We start from the raw sequence: 21,830 nt of genomic DNA, 5'->3' as shown, positions 1-21,830 counted from the left end.
AAAATAACACCGCAGCCTGCTCCTCCTGGCAAGCACCACCTACTGACAGTGAGGTCATTCTGCACAACCTTTAAGTGCATCTACTGACTGATCATACAGGGTGTGGTCAAATTTCACCCACAAACACTACCTACTGGCTCGGAGACTAATCAGAGCATGCCATTATTCAAATGAAAATCTAAAGATAAGAAGCAACAGCTGATCCAGATGGGAAGGAATCAGCAAAAGAACTCTGGAAGTATGAAGAATCAAACAGAAAGCACACCCCCAAAGGGTAACACCAGCTCTCTACCAATGGACATAAACCAAATTCAGAACACTAAAATGACAGAAGAATAATTTCGAACATGGATTGTAAGAAAACCCAATATATGCAAGAAAAATGAATAACCAACACAAAGAAACAAACAAAAAAAAATCCAGGACTTAGAAGAAAAATTCACTAAAGAAATTGAAATATTAAAGAAAAATCAAACCAAACTTCTGGAAATGAAGAATTTATTCAAGGAATTACAAAACACAGTGGAAAGCCTCAAGAACAGGGTAGATCAAACAGAAGAAAAAATTTCAGGGATTGAAGATAGCACTTTTCAATTAAATAAGTCAGTCACAGAGCAGAGAAATAAGAGAAAAGAGCAAAGCCGATAAGAAATGTGGCATTCTGTGAAGAGGCCTAAAATGAGAATCATAGGCATCCCTGAGAATGAAGAAGAAAATACACAAGGATTGGAGAAGCTATCTGAGGATATAATAGAGGAAAATTTCCTAGACCTTGCTAAAAAATCTAGATATCCAGGTACAAGAACCTCAAAGGACTTCTGGGACATTCATCAGTAAACAGGAAGATACCATGACACACGTCATCAGACTGACCAAAATAAACACCAAAGAGGCCACCCCACGAGCTGTAAGGTGAAAGAAGCAGGTAACCTACAAAGAAAAATCCATCCAAATGACGGCAGACTTCTCCACTGAGACCTTACAAGCAAGAAGAGACTGGGGCCTCATTCTTACTCTTCTCAAACAGAATAATGCCCAGCCTAGAATCTTGTACCCCGTAAAACTAAGTTTTGCATATGAAGGAGAAATAAAGACCTTCTCAGACAAGCAAAGACTGAGGGAATCCATCAAGACAAGACCTGCCCTCCAAGAAGTACTCAAAACAGTATTATACGTGGACCAGCACAATAAAGACTCATGAATGTAAAATCATCCAATAGCTAAAGGTCAAAGGCCAGATACCATAATGACTCAAGAGAGAAAACAAAGCAACGAAGTTCCACTCAACATGATGAACAGAAATCTACCCCACTTATCAATTCTCTCAATAAATGTGAATGGCTTGAACTACCCTCTAAAGATACATAGGCTGGGCGAATGAATAAATACATACAAACCAAGTATCTGCTGTCTCCAGGAAACACATCTTACCCACAAGGATGTATTTAGACTCGAGGTGAAGGGATGGAAAACAATATTTCAAGCAAACAGAAGCCAAAAGAAAACTGGTGTGACGGTTCTGATTTCAGATAACTTAGTCTTCAAATCAACAAAAGTAATGAAAAACAAAGAAGGTCACTATATAATGGTGAAGGGCACAATTCAACAAGAAGACATAACAATTCTAAATATTTATGCACCTAACTCAGGTGCACCCAGACTCATAAAGCAAATCTTACTTGATCTAAACAAAATGATAAACAGCAACACCTTAATAGGCAGAGAATTCAACACTCCTCTGACAGGACAGATCCTCCAAACAGAAACAAACAATGGACTTAAACAGAACTATAGAACAAATGGGCCTGACTGACATTTACAGAACATTCTACCCAAAAACCACTGAATATACATTTTTCTCATCAGCTCACAGGACATTCTCTAAGATTGACCATATCCTAGGCCACACAGCATGTCTCAAAAAATTTTAAAAAATAGAAATTATACTATGCATCTTCTCAGACCACAGTGGAATAAAATTAGAAATCAACTCCAACAGGAACTCTCATCTCTACCCAAAGTCATGGAACTAAACAACCTTCTGCTGAACAATTATTGTGTTAAGGAGGAAATCAAGATGGAAATAAAAAGATTCTCTGAACTAAATGACAAAGGAGACACAACTTATCAAAATGTGTGGAACATAGCTAAAGTGGTCCTGAGAGGAAAATTTGTATCCATAATTGCCTACATCCAAAAGACATAAAGATCACAAATAATTTGAAGAATTATCTAAAAGAACTGGAAAAAGATGAGCAAACCGACCCCCAAACCCAGCAGGAGAAAAGAATTAACAAAGATTAGAGCAGAGCTAAATGAAATTAATAAAAAAAACTATATGGAAGATTAATAAAAAGTTGTTTATTTGAAAAAATAATCTAGCCAGAGGTGTGTTAATTTTGTTTAATGAGAAGCAGAAAAGAAAGAACTCTAATAAGCTCCAGCAGGAATGAAAAAGGAGAAATTACAAACCGATGCCACGGAAATATAAAATATCCTCTATGAATACTATAAAAACCTATATGCACATAAACTGGAAAATGTGGAAGAAATGGACAAATTCTTAGAAACACACAGCCTCCCTAGGCTCAAGCAGGAAGAAATAGAATTCCTGAACAGACCAATATCAACCACCAAAATTGAAACAGAAATAAAAACCTTCCTAAAAGAAAAGTCCTTGACCAGATGGTTTCACACCCAAATTTTACCAGACCTACAAAGAACTGTTGCCTATCCTGCAGAAATTATTCCACAACATCAAGAAGGAAGGAATCCTCCCCAACACATTTTATGAAGCCAACATCACCCTGATACTCAAACCAGGAAAGGATGCAACAAAAAAAGAAAACTACAGATCAATATCCCTTATGAATATAGATGCAAAAATTATCAACAAAATCCTAGCAAACCGAATTCAGGTGCATGTCAAAAAAATAATCCATCATGACCAAGTGGGCTTCATCCCAGAGATGCAGGGATGGTTCAACAAACGCAAATCTATAAATGTAATTCACCACATAAATAGAAGCAAAAACAAAGACTATATTATCCTCTCAACACACGCAGTAAAAGCATTCGACAAAATTCAACACCCTTTTATGATAAGAACACTTAACAAAATAGGCATAGACAGGACTTACCTAAAAATGATCCAAGCCATATATGACAAACCCACAGCCAACATCATACTGAATAGAGAAAAACTGAAAGCATTCCCACTTAGAACTGGAATCAGACAAGGTTGCCCTTTATCACTGCTTCTATTCAACATAGTGCTGGAAGTCCTAGCCAGAGCAATCAGACAAGAGAAAGAAATCAAGGGCATCCAAATGGGGGCAGAGGAGGTCAAGCTATCGCTCTTTGCTGACGATATGATGTTATATCTAGAAAACCCCAAAGATTGTGCCACGAGACTACTGGAATTGATAAATTCAGCAAAGTCTCAGGTTACAAAATCAATGTACACAAATCAGTAGCATTCCTATATGCCAACAATAGTCAAACAGAACCAAATCAAAGACTCAATACCCTTCACAATAGCAACAAAGAAAGTAAAATACCTAGGAATGTATTTAACTAAGGAGGCAAAAGACCTCTACAAGAAAAACTACGAAACACTGAGGAAGGAAATAGCAGAGGACGTAAACAGGTGGAAAACCATACCATGCTCATGAGTTGGCAGAATCAACATTATTAAAATGTCTATACTACCCAAAGTGATCTACAGAGTCAATGCAATCCCTATTAAAATACCAACATCATTTTTTACAGATACAGAAAAAATAATTCTACGCTTCATATGGAACCAGAGAAGACCACATATAGCAAAAGCAATCTTAAACAAAAAGAACAAATTGGGAGGCATCAATTTACCAGACATCAAGCTATACTACAAGGCTACAGTAACTAAAACAGCATGGTACTGGCACAAGAACAGAGACATAGACCAATGGAACAGAACTGAGAACCCAAATATAAAACCATCCTCATATAGCCATCTAATCTTTGACAAAGCAGACAAAAACATACACTGGAGAAACGAATCCTTATTCAATAAAGGTGCTGGGAAAACTGGATAGCCACATGTAGAAGACTGAAATAGAATCCACACCTTTTACCTCTCACAAAAATCAACTCATGGTGGATGACAGACTTAAACCTAAGGCGTGAAACTATAAGAATTCTAGAAGAAAATGTTATAAAAACTCTAAGACATTGGCCTAGGCAAAGAATTTATGAAGAAGACCCCAAAGGCAATGACAGCAACAACAAAAATAAATAAATGGGACCTGATTAAATTAAAAAGCTTCTGGACTGCCAAGGAAACTGTCATGAGAGCAAACAGACAACCTACAGAATGGGAGAAAATATTCACATGTTACACATCTGATAAAGGGCTGATAACAAAAATCTATTTGGAACTCAGCAAAATCAGCAAGAAAAAAAAAATCAAACAACCCTATCAAAAAGTGGGCAAAGGACATGAACAGAAACTTTTCAAAAGAAGATAGACTAAAGGCTAACAAACATATGAAAAAATGCTGAACATATCTAATCATCAGGGAAATGCAAATCAAAACCACAATGAGATATCACTTATCCCCAGTGAGAATGGCCTTTATCAAAAGTCCCAAATCAATAAATGTTGGCGTGGATGCAGAGAGATAGGAACACTCATACACTGCTGGTGGAATTGCAAATTAGCATAACCTCTGTGGAAAGCAATATGGAGATACCTCAAAGAGATACAAGTAGAACTACCATTTGATCCAGCAATCCCATTACTCAGCATCTACCCAAAAGAACAAAAGATATTTTATAAAAAAAGTCATCTGTACTCGAATGTTTATAGCAGCACAATTCACAATTGCAAAGATGTGGAAGTAACCCAAGTGCCCATCAATACATGAGTGGATTGATAAAATGTGGTGTGTATATATATATATACCATGGAGTTCTACTCAGCCACAAAAAACAATGGTGATATAGCACCTCTTGTATTATCCTCGGTAGAGCTGGAACCCATTCTACTAAGTATCCCAAGAATGGAAAAATAAGCACCACATGTACTCACCATCAAATTGGTTTTAACTGATCAACACCTAAGTGCACATATAGTATTAACATTCATCGGGTGTCAGACAGATGGGAGGGGTGAGGAAGGGATGGGTATACACACATGTAATGGGTATGGTGCGCACTGTCTGGGGAATGGACACGTTTGAAGATCTGACGCGGGTGGGACAAAGACAATATACGTAACCTAAACATTTGTACCCCTGTAATATGCTGAATAAATAAATAATAGGTCTAAATGATCACAAGAAGTTATCTTTCAATAAAAAAAGTCAGAATTAACACATTCTTACCTGATTTTCGAAAGTTTCTGTAGAATAATACTGAGCTTTTCTAGTATTTGAAGATCAAGCTTAGGAGTTCGAAGCAGCACGGAGCAAGTACGAAAAAATAAAGTGTTGCTACAGGCTTCCAGAAAAGGCTGCAAGAATTCTGCAAAACAAATCATCAGTGCTTTACTGTTAGGGAATAGCTAAAAAGGAAATCAAAAACCAAATAAAACCAGAACTACGTGGCGGCAATTATAAATGCTGATTTAGATTATCATTCTTTTCATATTTAAGCTTTGTGGCAAAAATATGATTTGAAAAATTAAAACATACGTTGGCTCTTGCTGAACACTGCAAATGAAAGATAAGATTATTTTCTCTAATATCAAACTCCTGTTAGGCAAAATTTAGTAGAAATCCCATGTTTGAAAGAAAGGAGGGAAGTCATTTCTTCAATAAATTCTTAACAAGCTCAGTTTAAATAATCAGGAATAAAAAATTTTGTAAAAGTAGTAAATTAACCAAAAACAAACCAAAACACCTACATTTAAGAATCTCACTTGAATATTAATGACAATTTACATAGGTCACTGGATAAGGAAGAACTTTTTGCATATAAAAAAGGGAGAAGATTCATTAAAAAATATGGAAAATTTTCAATTGAAAATTTAAATATTTTAATTGGCTATGTAAAGAAACATGAATTAAATTGAAAAATTAAAAGGCAAAGCCCTAGAAAACAAAAGACAAGGAAATGCCAAATTTGGAAGGGAGAAGGGAAATCTCTTTGTAATATATTTGTCACAAGATGTATCTAGTATTTTTAGTAATGACCAAAGGGCAAAAATAAGAAAGTCACAACACAATATAGTAAAAATATTCAATGAGACTAGGAATAAAATAGTAGGAATTGGGCAAAATTGTATCAAAAGCCTTAAAAGTGTATATATCCTTTGATTCAGCAATTCTGCCTCCAAGAATATGTCTGATACAGATGTATGCAAAGGTTTATGAATATGATCCATAATAAAAGGCCTGTTAGAGTTCCTTGTGAGTTTATTACTACATAATATGTAAAAATGTTTTTTAAGGTTTTTAAGCCAAATGCATTATTGGGTGTTGGGAAAGCTTGCAAAGACACAAAAATCATGTAAAAATATTAAATTCTATCCTTTAGAATAGTTAAGTTCTTTTGTAAAAAGCCTTTGTAAAACTCTGAGGCTCCCACAATGAATACTGGCCTTTATTCCAAATACAAATAAGTTATTAGCCATAAAGGACCTAAACATATGATGGCTAGCATTCATCTTGTTTTTTGACTCCATAAGCACAGCCTGAAAGATTTATGGGTCACTATCTTGACAGTGTACTGATTAAAATAAACTATGAAAGCAACAAAATCCAAAATAAAGTCAGACGACTGTCCTGCTAATAGAAAATAAAAGGCAGTTCCCATGATTTGAATGTTTGTCCCCTCCAAAACTCATATTGGAATTTCATTGCCTTTGCAATCATAGTAAGAGGTGGGGCCTTTAAAAGGTTAGGCCATGAGGCTCCTCTCTCATGGGTGGGATTAGTGCCATTATTAAAGAGCAAGTTTAGCCCCCTCCTGCTTTCTGTCACCCTCTCGGTTTCCATCATGTGATGACACAGCAAGAAGACCCTTGCAAGATGGCAGCACCTTGATCTCAAGCTTCCCAGCCTCTAGAACTGTGGGCCATTACACTTTTGTTCACTTTTGCCACTCTTTGGCATTCTGTTATAGCAGCACAAAAATACTAATACAGAAATTTGTAACAGAGAAGTGGGGAGTTACTATAACAGATGGCTGAAAATGTGGATGCAACTTTGGAACTGGGTAATGGGCGGCGGCTGAAAGGATCTGAAGGAGCAGCTGAAAACAGGCTAGACTGTGCAACAGTGGAGGGGGCGTAACACAACCAGCTCCATTCTGCTGCTGACCCCTGCGGTGGTATCCTTTAGGTTAAAAGCTTTTGCTTAGCTCTGCAAGTAGGCCAGCTAATTATAGGAAGAATTTAAGCTGTAGTTCAACTCTAAAAGGTGATAACTGTTTCTTTTCCAAAACTAACTCCCAGGGATACAAGGAAAGTACAGACACAAGCAATAAATTCACGTTAAAGATTTATAGGAGCATCATGACCTATCCTACTCATTCAAAGTTGAGAAATCTAAGTCTCCCAACCTCCTCAGACCCTTCCTGAGGTCCTTGGTTACCTCTTGTAACTGCTCCCCTCCCCTTAACATAAAAACGAGCCTAAAGTTCATACTAACTTAAGATGGTTCTTTAGGACTTTAGTCCTCCATCTTCTCGGTTTGCTGGTTCTCTGAATAAAAGTCGCTTTCCTTACCCCAAAACCTTGTCTCTCAACTTACTGTCTGTCCTGCAGGAAATTGTATGAGCTTGGACTAGGTTACAATTGCCATGAATAGAGCACTAAGGGCAATTCTGGTGAGGGCTCAGAAGAAGAGGAGAGCTGCACAGAAAGTCTGAAACTTCTTAGAGATGACTTCACTGGTCATGATTGGAATGCTGGTAGAAATATGGACAGTAAAGGCCATTCTGATGAGATCTCAGATGGAAACGAGGAACAAGATATTGGAAACTAGAGAAAAGGCCATCCTTGTCACAAAGTGGCAAAGAACTCACCTGAACTGTGTCCATGTCCTAGGACTTTATGGAATGCAGAACTTAAGAGCTGTGGAAGAAAAATATCTAAGCTCCAAAGCATTCAGAATGCTGCATGGCTTCTTTTAACTGCTTATAGCAAAATGTGAGAAGAAAGAAATGATTTAAGGACAAAATTTAAAATTAAAAGCCAGGCAGAACATAAAGATTTGAAAAACTCTCGTTCTGGCCTTATAAACAATAAACAAGTATGCTCAGGAATGAATATGAAGGGTGTGGCTAAGCAACCCTTTGATAAGGAGATTAGTATGGACAGAAGAAACCCAGAAGCTGTTCATCAGGACAGTAGAAGACAGACTCTAAAGGCATTTCTGAGATCTTCTAGGCAGCTCCTGCCATCACAGGCTCAGAGCCTGAGGGCACTGAGAGCAGAATAGTTTTGGGGTATTGGCCTGAGGTGTCCCTGGGAAGATCTTACTACCCAAGGCGGCCTGGCATCTCCCACGCCAGCCATGGCTCTGGAGGGTGCAAGCGATGAGCCTTGGCAACAACCACATGGTACTTATTTTGCAGGTGCGTAGAATGCTTGAACTGTGAGGGGATGGCTTCCTCCATCTAGATTTCAAAGGATGTTGCAAAAAGCAGAGATCTGTCACAGGGGCAAAGCCACTACTGAGAGGCCCTCTAGGGCAATACCCTGCTGCATAGAGTCCCCACTAGGCCTAGTGAAGCCATGGGGGTAGGGTCACTCCAGAGACCCCAGAACTGTAGAGCTACCAGTGTGCAATGCCAGTCTGGCAGAGTTTCAAGCACAAGACTGCAACCTGTGAGAGTTGCTGTTATCATAGAGGAAATGGCCTGAAGAAACAGCAAAATTATTTTCTGGCTCTTTAAAACATCCTCCACTTCTTTTTGAGAACTAAAACCTGCATCTCTGCCTCAGGCCAGTGGTTGGGAGGAGCAGGTTAAGTCTTTTGTTATTTGTGCCACAGGAGATGGCTCAGCCTGACCTGGCAGAGGGAGGTCCTGAGTGCAGGTCATGGGATTGTCTTCCATGGAGATGGGACAATCAGAATAATCAACTGTATTTGAAGAGCAATTGCCTGAAGCTGAGAACCCACCCTTTAAAAGCTCTGTATTTCTGCTTATTGAGAGGATGATGGCATTTCAGACAGGAGTCTCCATCCTCCTCCTTTGCCAGCAAAGTAATAAACTTCTCTTTCCTTCTCCTCAAACCACTTGTTCTCGTTCTTCTGATGCAGCCTCTTGGAAAAGTGCTGAGCTTTCAGTAACACTGTGTGGGCTGTGCCCAGAAAAGCCACAGAAGCAGAGCTGCCTGAGGCCTGGGGGGCCCAACCCCTGCCCCAGTGTGCCCAGAGGGAAGGACATGGACTCAAAGGAGAGATTTACTGTTCTCCCTGTTGGGTTTTGGACTTACTTAGGATTACTTATCCCTTTTTTCTTTCCTATTTCTCTCTTTTGGAATGGGACTGTCTATCTTACAACTGTCCCACCACTGTAGTTTGGAAACATGTAACTTTTTTTACTTTTTTGGGACAGGGTCTCGCTCTGTCGCCCAGGCTAGAGTACAGTGGTATCATCATAGCTCACTGAAGCCTCAAACTCTTTGGCTCAAGCGATCCTCCTGCCTCAGCCCCCTGAGTAACTGAGACTACGTGCTATCATGCCTGGCTAATTTTTCTGTTGTTTGCAGAGACGGGGTCTCACTCCTGCTCAGGTTGGTCTCAAACTCCTGGCCTCAAGCAATCTTCCTGTCTCAGCCTCCCAAAGTGCTAGGATTACAGGCATAAGTCATCACACCTGGCCTAGGAAACATGTAACTTGTTTTGATTTCACAGCTTACAGCTAGAGGGAAATTTGTCTCAAGATGAATGATGTCTTGGGTCTCACTCATATCTGTTTTAGATCAGACTGTGGACTTTAATTTTAATTTTTTTAAAACAGTGTCTAACTAGGTTGCCTAGCTGGTCTTGAACTCCTGGGCTCAAAGAATCCTCCTGCTTCAGCCTCCCAAGTAGTTGGGACTACAGGTGTACCACTGCGTCAGGCTGAGACTCAGGACTTCTAAGCTGATGCTGGAACAAGTTAAGACTTTTGGGGATATTGGGATGAAATGAATGTATTTTATATGTGAGATGGATAAAAGTTTTGGGGGTCCAGGGGCAGAATACTATAGTTTGAACATTTGTCCCCTCTAAAATTCATGTTGAAATTTAATTGCCATTTTAACAGTATTAAGAGGTGGCATCTTTAAGAGGTGATTAGGCCATGAGGCTCCACCCTCATGGGTGTGATTAGTGCCATTACAAAAGGGCAAGTTCAGCCCCCTTCTGCTTTCTCTCACCCTCTCAACTTCTATCATGTGATGATACAGGAAGAAGACCCTTGAAAGATGCCAGCAGCTTGTTATGAGGCTTCTCAGCCTCCAGAATTGTAAGCCATTGCATTTCTGTTCATCATAAATTACCCAGTCTTAGGCATTCTTTATAATAGCACAAAACAGACTAAGAAAGTGGTATATGCTAGGAATAGAGCACTAGAGACAATGATATGTGCCCTATGTGTTAAAATTAGGATAACAAAATTCATCACTCTCACAATAGTAGTCTAACCCAAGTATAGTCTAAACATAGTTCACTGCCGAGCTGTGTGTGTGTGAAGTGTGCATGTGTGTCTGCGAGAGAGAGTGTGTATATATATATATATATATATATATATATATATATATATATATCTCAATCTCAGTTACACAGAATGGCCTTAAAGACAAAAACTTAGGTTACAGATATAGTACATATAATCTATAAATAGAATAATGAATCAATTGAAATTTCAATCATCCTTAAACAATTGTACACAATTTTACTTCAGGTCCTGAGACGTATGGTTTATATGAACTGTAAACAAGATTGTTAACTATTGTATGGCTAAAAGAATTGAAATTAATGGGTAAAATACAATCATAAGTCATTACCAGAGAGATCACTAAGGGTTCCTAACATACCTACAATCTACAATACCAGTGTTTTCGATATAAAAGCTTTAAAAGCACACAAGAAAATTTATAATGATTAGTTGTCCTGTATATTGCAAAAGCATGAACGAGAATGTATTTTACTTTGTTTTATCACACGTTCTATGTAAATTAGGCTTTGGCCTAATTTAAGGGTTATTACAAAACACACATTTAAGGGTTATTACAAAAAGCCCCAAATAAAATCCTAAGCCAAATAAAAGAACTTGCTTGTATGCCCTCTGCAACAGAAAAAAGCCAACACCATCCAAAAATTTTAATATATCAGCATATTTAAAAACTGAAACTTGTAAAGGTTTTTTTAGAAGTAAAAGGGTCACTGGCTTGAGTTCCAATTTCTCTTTTAAAGCTTTAAGTCATACATAAAATAGAGGAGGAAATAAGTTGTGGTATTCTTACATGAATTAGGTTAAGCTTAACTACAACATTGAAACATTGTAGTTTTAACATTTTTCTCAATACTACAATGTTTAAATTACATTCTTTAAGTTTAGAAGAATTTCAATTTGAATAAACTTGGTGTTATGGACTGAATGTTTGTGTCCTGCCAAAATTCATATGTTGAAATCCTAACCCCACTGTGATAGTAATAGAAGTCAGGGCCTATGGGAGATAATTACATCATGAAGGTGGCATCCTCATGAATGGGATTAGTGATTGCTGTGATCTGAATGTCTGTGTCCCCTCTAAATTCATATACCCTCAAGGTGATGGTATTAAGAAGCAGGAGCTTTGGGAGGTGATGGGGTCATGAGGGCACTATCCTCCTGAATGGGATTAGTGTCCTTATAAAGGAGGCTTGAGGGAGGTTGTTTGCTCCTTCTGCCATGTGAGGACACAGCTAGAAGGTGCCATCTATGAGAAGCAGGCCCTCACCAGACACTGAATCTGCTGGCACCTTGATCTTGGACTTCCCAATCTCTGGAACTGTGAACAATACATTTCTGTTGTTTACGAATTACCCAGTCTAAGATATTTTGTTATAGCAGCCTGAACAAAGGCAGAAACTGGTTCTGGGAGTGTGCTGCTGGAAGAAATGCCTGAAAATGTGGAAGTGGCTTTGGACAGGGTGATGGGTAGAAGCTGGGAGAGTTTGGGGGTACATGCTAGAAAAAGCCTAGATGGCTGTGAATGGAGCATTAGGGCCATTCTGATGAAGACTCAGAAGAGGAGAGCTGCTGAGAAAGCCTAAGTCTTCTTAGAGATTACCTATGTGGTCATGGTCAGAATGTTGCATGGTAATGGCCATTCTAATGCGGTCTCAGACAAACATGAGGAATGAACACCTTGGAACCTGAAGAGAAAGGTGGTCTTTGTAATAATGTGGCAAATAACTTGGTTGGACTGTATTTGCACCCTAGTGTTTTGCTTAAGCAGCAGCTGATACGTGATAAAATAGGATACTTGGTGGGAAAAATATCTAAGTGAAGTGTTGAGGAAAATTTTCTAAGCAAAGTGTTGACAGTGCTGTGTGGCTTCTCTTGACTGCTTATAGGAAAATGTGAGAAAAGAGAAATGAATAAAAGACAAAATTTATAATCAAAATGGAAGCAGAACTTAAAAGAGCTGGAAAATCCTCAGCCTGGCCATGTTGTAAAGAATGAAACAGCCAGTTCAGAAGAGAAATGAAGGGTGTGGCCAAGCAACCATTTGATAAGGAGATTAGTATAGCTAAAGAAAGCCAGATGTTATTCATCAAGACAAGACAGACCCCTAAGGCATTTTGGAGAGCTTCAGGGCTGCCCTACCCACTATAGGCTCAGAATGCCAGGGCCTTGAGGTAGAATGATTTTAAGGCTCTACTCCCCTAACTCTGGTGCAGTTCTTTGGCTACCCCAGCTGATGCTCCAGTGGGCTCAGGTGTAGCTCAGACAGCACCTCTGGAAGGCACACGTGGTAAACAATGGCATGGCATTCATGCAGTGCCATATCCTTGGGTGTGCGGAGTGTACGAGCTGTGATGATGTGGTTGCCTCCACCTAGATTTCAAACGATTCCCAGGAGAACCTCAGTGCCCAGGCTGAGAACTGTCATAGGGACAGGGCCACCGCAGAGAGTCCACAATAGGGCAGTACCTAGCAGAGTGTGGGGGCAGAGCCATTACAGAGAGACTCCACTAGTGCAATGCCCAGACATGCCATGGGACTGGGGCTGCCCCTGAAACCCTATAACAGTAGGGCCACCAATGTGCAACTCTAGCCTGGGAGAGCCACAGGCATGAGACTCCAACCCATGAGAGCTGTGGTGTGGTTTGTGCCCTTTAAAAACATGGGGTCAGGGTCACCCAGAGCCCTGGGATCCCAAATGCCACCCCAGTGTGTCCAGAAGGCAGGGCATGGAGTCAAGGAAGATTATTCTTAAGACTTATGATTTAATATTGTTTGCCTTGTTTGGTTTTAGATTTGCTTGGGATCTATCATTCCTTTCTTCCTTCCTATTTCTCCCTTTTGGAATGGGAATGTCTATCCTATGCCTGTCCGACCATTGTATTGCAAATAACTTGTTTCATTTCACAGGCTCAAAGCTTGAGAGCAGCTGGCCTCAGAATGAATCACACCTTGAGTTTCATCCACATCTGATTTAAATGCTATTTAGGTAAAACTCCAGACTTTAGTCTTTTGAGCTGGCGCTGAAACAAGAGTTTTGGGGCTATTCGGATGAAATGAATATATTTTGCATGTGAGAAGGACAAGAATTTGGGGGGCCAGTAGCACAATGCTATGGGCTGAGTGTTTGTGATTAAGTGCTTTTATAAAAGGGACTCCAGAGAGCTCTCTTGCCCTCTTTCCATCATATTAGGATATGACAAGAAGTGGGCAGTCTGCAACCTGGAAAAGGTCCTCACCAGAACCTGACCATGCTGGCACCCTCATCTTGGACTGTTAACATTCAGAATGTGAGAAATAAGTTTCTGTTGTTTATAAGCCACTCAGTCTATGGTGTGTTATTATAGCAGCCCAAACTGTCTAAGACACTTGGATAGGAAGGAAGGAAGGAAGGAAGGAAAGAAGGAGGGATGGAGGGAGGACGGAAGAGGAGGAAGAGGAGAGGGAGGGCCCAATAGGCCAGGAGAATCCTCTTCTATAATAAAATTCAGGTCACACTGGATAGATTTCCTAATACGTCTTCAATGATTTCTACATTAATTGGAGAGACTGAAAACACTTGAGGGAATTTCTCTACCCTAATACTTAGTCCTATGGATCAAAACCTATAAAACAAATAAAACCTAGCAAAAACAAAAAGCCTCACCTGTAACAACCAAACACAAACACAACAGAAAGGGGCAACACTCAGTGTCATGAACTTTAAAAATTAGTGGCAAATGGCCTAAGATAGAAACTGAAGTTCTTGAGGAGTTAGAACAGCCAGACTCCTAGCCAATCCACACATGCCCTTCTCCCAAGAGATATATTGAGAGAATTGACAAAATCTTGAGAATTCTCACTAGTACCCTCTATATCTGGAGAGGAGCAAAGTAACTGGCCATTCTTATCTTTTCACTCTTCTGACTAGAAAATAGAGGAAGGGATTGCCAGGGAGTAATCAGAAATTAATGTTCCAGAGATGGAAAACCAGTCTGAAGCCAAAAGAATTTCTCCACGAGAATAAGATATTCATACCTGCTACTCTCCTAATTAGGTGAAATAAAACCAAACATGGTATTTTAGCAAAATCTCGGAAGTGAGAGCACAGCCCCAAGAATCTAACAAAGACAGCATGTCATCACTGGTTATAGTGGAAAAAGTATGTATTAAGATAAATGGCTCTCAAACAATGGCTGTGAAGGGGAAAAACCAGACTTAGATATTATAGTAAGAAGAAAGTTCAAAATTCCCTCACCCTCTCTATAATGACATACAGAAAGTCTGGACAGGGAGACCCAAGCAAGAGCAACATTAATTAGAAACAGATTACAGCAACTGACTAATCAATCAATCAGTAAGAAATATAGCATGCAAAATACAGACAGTCAATCCTAAAAGAATACAACTCAAAGAACAAAAATTTTCCACAAGAGTTCTGGGGTCTCAACTGACCTAATAAAACATGGCTAGTTGATAAAATAAGAAAGAAAAGATGACAATAAGATTTAAAAAGGGTGAGAAAAAATGTTTAAAAAATACTATTAAAGAAGTAATAAATTTAAAACATTAAGAAACAGAAACAATATAGCTGAAAATTAGGTTACTATCATAAAAATCTGAGATAATCACAGAGAATGCAAACAAAAAATGACGAGACAAATGACCAGAAAAAAGCAAAGGTATGGAAGACCATAAAAAAGACCCCAAAAATGTTTAATTGGTGTCCCTGATATGAAGTTAATAAAAGAGAAATATTATAAATTATGTAAGAAATTTTATTTCAAATGAACAAAAAACTAAATCTTCAGATTGAAAGAGCACAAGTGTGATCCAGGAACATTCAACACCAAGATATATCCTGAACTTCAAAGATAAAATAGTCATCAGCTACTCATGCTACACCATAAATTACCACTAAGGGGGGAAACAGACTCTCCTCTAACTTCTCCAAAGCAACAGTGAAAGCCTAAGGACAATAAAGCAGTATTTACAAAGTCTGAACAAAAGAAAAAGAGATTGAAAATTACTTTACTCAGCCAAGATGATCTTGTTAAGTGTAAAAGCCTCAGGCTGGTATTCTCAAATATAACATGACTAAGCACCCACAAGCACTTCTTAAATTGGGGGGAGTAGGGCACAGTATGTGGGAGAGGGAACAATTAAGAGATTATCAAAATTAAGAACACAGAATGGAGATGCCACAATAAAAGGACTAGTCTTGAGTACTGAATATAATTAAATGTAAAACCAAATAAAATAAAACTAATATGAAGCAAATATGTAAATTGTGTTCCCAAAACAGAATGTAAAAATAACATAACTGTATTTATTTATTTATTTTGAGACAGAGTCTCGCTCTGTTGCCAGGGCTAGAGTGCAGTGGCATCAGCGTAGCTCACAGCAACCTCAAACTCCTGGGTTCAAGTGATCCTCCTGTCTCAGCCTACCAAGTAGCTGAGACTACAGGCACGTGCCACCATGCCACGCTAATTTTTTCTATTTTTAGTAGAGACGGGTCTTGCTCTTGCTCAGGCTGGTCTTTAACTCCTGACCTCAAGCAATCCACTGGCCTCGGCTTCCCAGAGTGCTAGGATTACAGGAATGAGCCACCACACGCTAGGCCAGTCTGCTACCCAGACTCGATAATTTCAAATGACCTGCCTTCAAGTTCACTAATTCTTTTGCCTATTCAAGTCTGTTTTCAATTCAGTTATTGTATTTTTCAACTTCAGAATTTGGTTCTTCTAAATAATTTCTATCTCTTTGTTGATATTCTCATTTTGTTCATGTACTATTTTCCTAACTTCCTTTAATTCTTTGTGTTTTCATTATCTCTTTGAGCATATTTAAGATAGTTGCTTCAAAGTCTTTCCTAAGCAAATCCAATCAATCAAATTCAGGAATGTTTTCGGGAGATTTATTTTTGTTTCTTTCATGGGCCATGTTTCCCCCTTTCTTTGCATGCTTCACAATCTTTTGCTGAAAATCTGGCATTTGAGGAAAAAGGCACCTCTCCCAGTCTTTGCAGACTGGCATGGAAGACCTTCACTAAGTATCAGGCCCCTGAGCCTTGGGAACAGCATAGGGAGTAGACTTAAGGTCTTCTCTGGTCTTTTCTGGGCATACATCCTGTCTGGGCCCCTGTGTGCTTTTTGTTTTTTTTCTAGTTTCCCTGGTTGCCTTTAAATGTCTTAATTTCCCAGAGTCTTACCGCAGCTTCTTCTCAAAGATTTAGATATAGTATAGAATTCCTCTGCCCATAATCTCTTGCCTCCAGGCATCTGCAGGTCCAATTTCCCTGTAGTTTTCATGTGCTATGGTTCCTACCACTGCCTTCCTTAGCCTTCAGTCTGAGATCCAAACTATGCTACCTTCCCTGTGTGTGCTCTGAGTCAGGCAAATCAGAGACCAGTTGCTCAGACAGTCCACAGACAGGACAGGACAGAACACTGCAAACTAGTTCTGCTCTAATCCTTCTTTCTTGAGGGAGGGAATGAAGGATTGGGCCACTTACCTCTGTCTGCACTGTACTGTGCTGCGGAGGGAGTGGGGCAAGGGTGAGTAAATATACCATGAAATTTCCTATCATTTTACATGTAAATTTTTCTTGATTGGGCACTGGTTTCATTGCTACACATCTGTGACTGGCTTTCATAACTGAAGTTATTTTAGTCAGTAGCTATTCATTTGATGAATCTGCCGGGGAACAAGGGTCTGGAGCATCCTAAAATCAGCCATCTTGCTAACGTCCATCTCTGCTTGAATTTAAAATAATGGACATGTACAATATGATCAAAAAAGGGGGGGGATTTTTCTTTAAGGAAACAAAACAAAATTTTTAGAAAGTAAAATAAAACCCACTCCAAGTAGGAAATAAAGTCTGTGCTGGTTCAGTTGGGAATATAACAGGAAATCCAACTTAAAGTAATTTAATAAAATAGAAAAAATTACTTCTTTCTCCTCCTTCATAAGAGGTAGACACTTCCTAGAACTGATTCAGGTACAAGAAAATGTCATCAGAAACCCAGATTCTTTGTTTTTGCCCCAACATCTTTAGCTTTAATCATCATGTGTCATGGTCACAGGCTCTAGAGAACAAAGCAAAAAGAAGGGAGGTGGTATAGGAACAAGTGCCAATTATATCTCTCCCCCATTAGAAAAAAAGCAAAAGTTTTCCCAGAAACTCTTGGTAGACTTCCAGCTTCCATCTTATTGGTTACAAGTGTGTCAAGCATGTGACCACTCCTGTCAGCAAGAAAGGCTGGAAGAGAAAGTTTTTAGACTTTTCAGCCTCTAGAAGAGAGGAATATAAGGTAGAAAGAGGTGAGAATGACAATGGGGGAGCCAACCCATATTTTCTGCTGCAAGGGTCGAAATTACTTATTGAGACAATTTTTTCAGTGTTTTCCCTGAGTCACAATATTAATTATAAATTTGTAGTTCATAACCTTGGCGGGCGGGTGTTCAATCTTCAGTCTGAGAAAGATTACCTGAAGACACAATCAATCTCAGTTATGGGTTACTATCAATAAGTAAAGAAAAAGCGATGCTACAGACTCCCTGCACCAATGTTCTACTAACACAGTATCTGACAAAACATTATTAGTGGGTAACTTAAGAAAAGAAGTGTAACTCTTATTAATTTAAAAGTCAGTCACTGAAATCTCTCAAGAGAGTTATTTATCCAAGATCTGCTAACATTTCCTAGAGCAGTTATACATTTTTTAAAAGTATGTACTATCAACAAGTCAGCACATTCTTTGGTAAAGATTATGTCCATATATGTTAATCATCAGCTTGTTGATAACTGACTAGAACATTTCTGTAGTTTAAATGCTCAGATTCTAAGTTTGTTTTTCTCAGATAATACCTATTTTAATCTTTTCAGAATTCTAAGGCAAGGAGGCAATCAGAATAAAATTGTTAAAAAAAAATACTCTCCTCAACTCTCAGATATTAACATGCTTTTCCATGAGACAAAAATGTATGATTTTTAGATAGTGAGGCTTTTATTTCTAGTTCTGATGACTCAAAAGCTATAGCACAGCAACATTCAATGTCAACCAAAACACTTCAGTTGCCCATCCCTCAAACTGCATCAGGACCAACAAGTACTAAAAAGGGGGAAAAGCAATAGTGAGAAGAAATAGACATAGGTAATTCCTTAAAAACACCCAAGTGGGCCGGGCGCAGTGGCTCACGCCTGTAATCCTAGCCCTCTGGGAGGCCGAGGCGGGTGGATCACTCGAGGTCAGGACTTCGAGACCAGCCTGAGCGAGACCCCGTCTCTACTAAAAATAGAAATAAATTATCTGGACAACTAAAAATATATATAGAAAAAAATTAGCCGGGCATGGTGGCGCATGCCTGTAGTCCCAGCTACTCAGGAGGCTGAGGCAGTAGGATCGCTTAAGCCCAGGAGTTTGAGGTTGCTGTGAGCTAGGCTGACACCACGGCACTCACTCTAGCCCGGGCAACAAAGTGAGACTCTGTCTCAAAAAAAAAAAAAACACTCAAGTGAATTCTCCTCTTTGGTATATTTTTCAAGTCCACTCACATTCCCTTTTGGAAGAACGAAGGGTATAAAATGCACTCATTAGCTATTTCTTAAAAGATGAGGAGGAGTAGTGCTGGTCCAGGGACAAGGCTCTCTTGGGGTAGGGTAATCCGTATTCATAACTAACAACTCTCTAGCAAACTTCTCAGTATGCCATTTTTCCAGTTTCAAACCTCTATTCAAATCTCTGTTTCTCCCTCTATTTCACATTCCTGGGAGAATTCCAAGGCTTTTTTCCTTTTCCTTCTTGCTTTTTGAATTCCTGAGAGACAATGAGTGCTGTCAATAATTCCTGCTCTAGAATCCTTTAGTTCTGGGGTCCTAACTTCCAGGGGAAGCTTCTATCTTGTCTCCACTTCTTTTTCTAAAAGACTTATTTATTCCTCATCACTGTCCTGGTCCTAACCATGTGACATTAAACAAGTCACTTAATTTTTCATAGCCCCAGGTTCCCCATCTATCTATATAAAAACTATACGTATACATACACACATACATATCTATACCTATATATTTGAACTCGAGGAACTGTTCTCAACCCAGTGACTCAGTACAATTATTTTATAATAAATACTTTGTAACTCCTCTTTAATTATCTTGACAATATTCATAAGCAATATAATCTACTTACACAAATTCTTTTTTTTTAAGAGACAGGGTCTCACTCTGTTGCCCTGGCTGGAGTACAGTGGTGAGATCATAGCTCACAGCAATCTCAAACTCCTGGGCTCAAGTGCTCCTCCTGTCTCAGCCTCCCGAGCAGCTGGGACTAAAGGCACGTGCCACCATGCCCGGCTAATTTTTTAATTTTCTGTAGAAATGAGGTCTCCTTTATGTTGACCAGGCTGGTCTCAAACTCCTGGCCTCAAGCAATCCTCCCACCCTGACTTCCCAAAGTGTTGGGATTATTGATGTGAACCACTGCACTTGGCCTACACATATCTTTTTAATCAATATAATGCCCTAATTTATAATAAAGCAAATTTTCAATTATTTCAATACGTCAATACTTGAAGACAACCATACTGTAAGACATAATGAAGTGGTCAGATGCTTGTACTTGTATACAGAATCACCCTGAATGCAAAAGCAACTCTCAAATTGATGAGAAATCAATGACACACTAGTGTGGTAGGCTGAATAATGGCTCCCCAAAAGATGTCCACATCCTCGTCACTGGAACCTGTGAATGTTAGCTTATACGGCAAAGGCTTTGCAGATGTGATTAAATTAAAGATCTTGAGATGGGGGAGATTATCCTGGATCACCTAACGGGGCCTATATAAAATTGCAGTGTCCTTATAAAAAGGAAGGAGAAGGAATGACATTATCAAGATGGCAGAATAGGAAGCCCTGGACCCTCCTTCCCCCACAAACACACCGATTCAACAACTGATGGACAGATTCCCTTTGTGTGAAATTCACAAATTTTAAGAGGCTCTTGCACTCTGAGTGAGTGTGAAACCAGCCACGTTGAAGCCAGTAGGAAAATTCAGATACCCTATTGCCATAATCCCTTATCCTTGGCACAGTTCCATACATAGGGACAAAAATCCCCAGCTCCCAGCCTCTCCCTAGGGAGGGAAAATGGTACACAATGTGTTCACCATTTCCAAGGACTACCCAGAGGACTGGCCTCTGTCTACCTTGTCTGGGAGCACTGACAGCTAGCAAACTCTAAGCGCCCATGGCGGTTTGGCTGTCAGTCACGATGGCCACCAACATCCACCCTAACCTCTAGCTCAGCACAGAGCAAGCAGGTGAAAAAACCCCAAATCCCAGCTCTACCTGGGAAGGGAAAGATGTGTACCATGTGTCCAGTGACCCACCTGAAATGAGGACTGCCTGAGCAACTAGCTTCAGTCTCCCTGGTGTCAGATGCTGAAGGGACCAGCATATTTTAGATGCCTGGGGAGCCACTAAGAACAAAGAAAGTGGATGGGACTAGCATGAAGGTTTGAAAGGCCCCAGAATCTCTGTCTGGGCTAATTGGTGATGGTCTTCTCCAGAATGAGGCCAGTCCATGAAGATTAAGAGAGGTAGCTATTTTATCTAACATGCAGATACCAACAGAGACAATCAAGGACAAGGGGAGAAACAGGCAAGTGTGGTGGTGTGCGCCTGTAGTCCCAGCTACTGAGGAGGCTGAGGCAGAAGGATCACTTGAGCCCAGGAGTTTGAAGTTGCTGTGAACTAGGCTGATGCCACGGCACTCTAGCCCAGGTGACAGAGCAAGACTCTGTCTAAAAAGAAAAGAAAAAAGAAAAAAAAGAAACAGGCAAATATTTTCCAAAAAGAAGAAAGATAAATCTTCAGGGATTGACCCCAGTGAAATGGAGACGTGATTTATCTGATGGAGAATTCAAAATATAATAACTATTACCAAATAAGCTTTCACATATACAAATTTACTTTTGTATAATGTTATTCACAGAAGCACTGCTTATAGTACCAAAAGACTACAAACAACCAAAATATCCCTTTGTGGTGGTCTGCTTAAATGAATAAATTTTGACTGAAGAAATTATATATTAATATAAGAAGATCTCCAAGATAAATTGCTGGCAACAACATATAAAACATGCTATCATTCCTGTGATAAAAAGGAAAAAATAAGAGAGTGTGTGTATTTGTGTGT

General features: G+C 39.4%; 1 protein-coding gene across 5 annotated transcripts in view; it reads right to left on the bottom strand.

The window, feature by feature from the left end:
• The window catches only part of CCDC138 (coiled-coil domain containing 138), a 104,686-nt gene that overhangs the window by 3,504 nt on the left and 79,352 nt on the right, over positions 1-21,830 (bottom strand). For all 5 annotated transcript variants that reach the window (XM_045550369.1, XM_045550371.1, XM_045550370.1 and 2 more), the window contains one exon: positions 5,370-5,508. In XM_045550369.1, coding sequence (XP_045406325.1) covers positions 5,370-5,508 — 139 coding nt within the window. The remainder of the gene's footprint in view (positions 1-5,369; positions 5,509-21,830) is intronic.

This window comes from Lemur catta, chromosome 4, assembly GCF_020740605.2.
Source record: "Lemur catta isolate mLemCat1 chromosome 4, mLemCat1.pri, whole genome shotgun sequence".
Taxonomy (NCBI): domain Eukaryota; kingdom Metazoa; phylum Chordata; class Mammalia; order Primates; family Lemuridae; genus Lemur; species Lemur catta.
The sequence above is the reverse complement of the archived record's forward strand: the minus strand, read 5'-3'. Positions and strand labels throughout refer to the sequence as shown.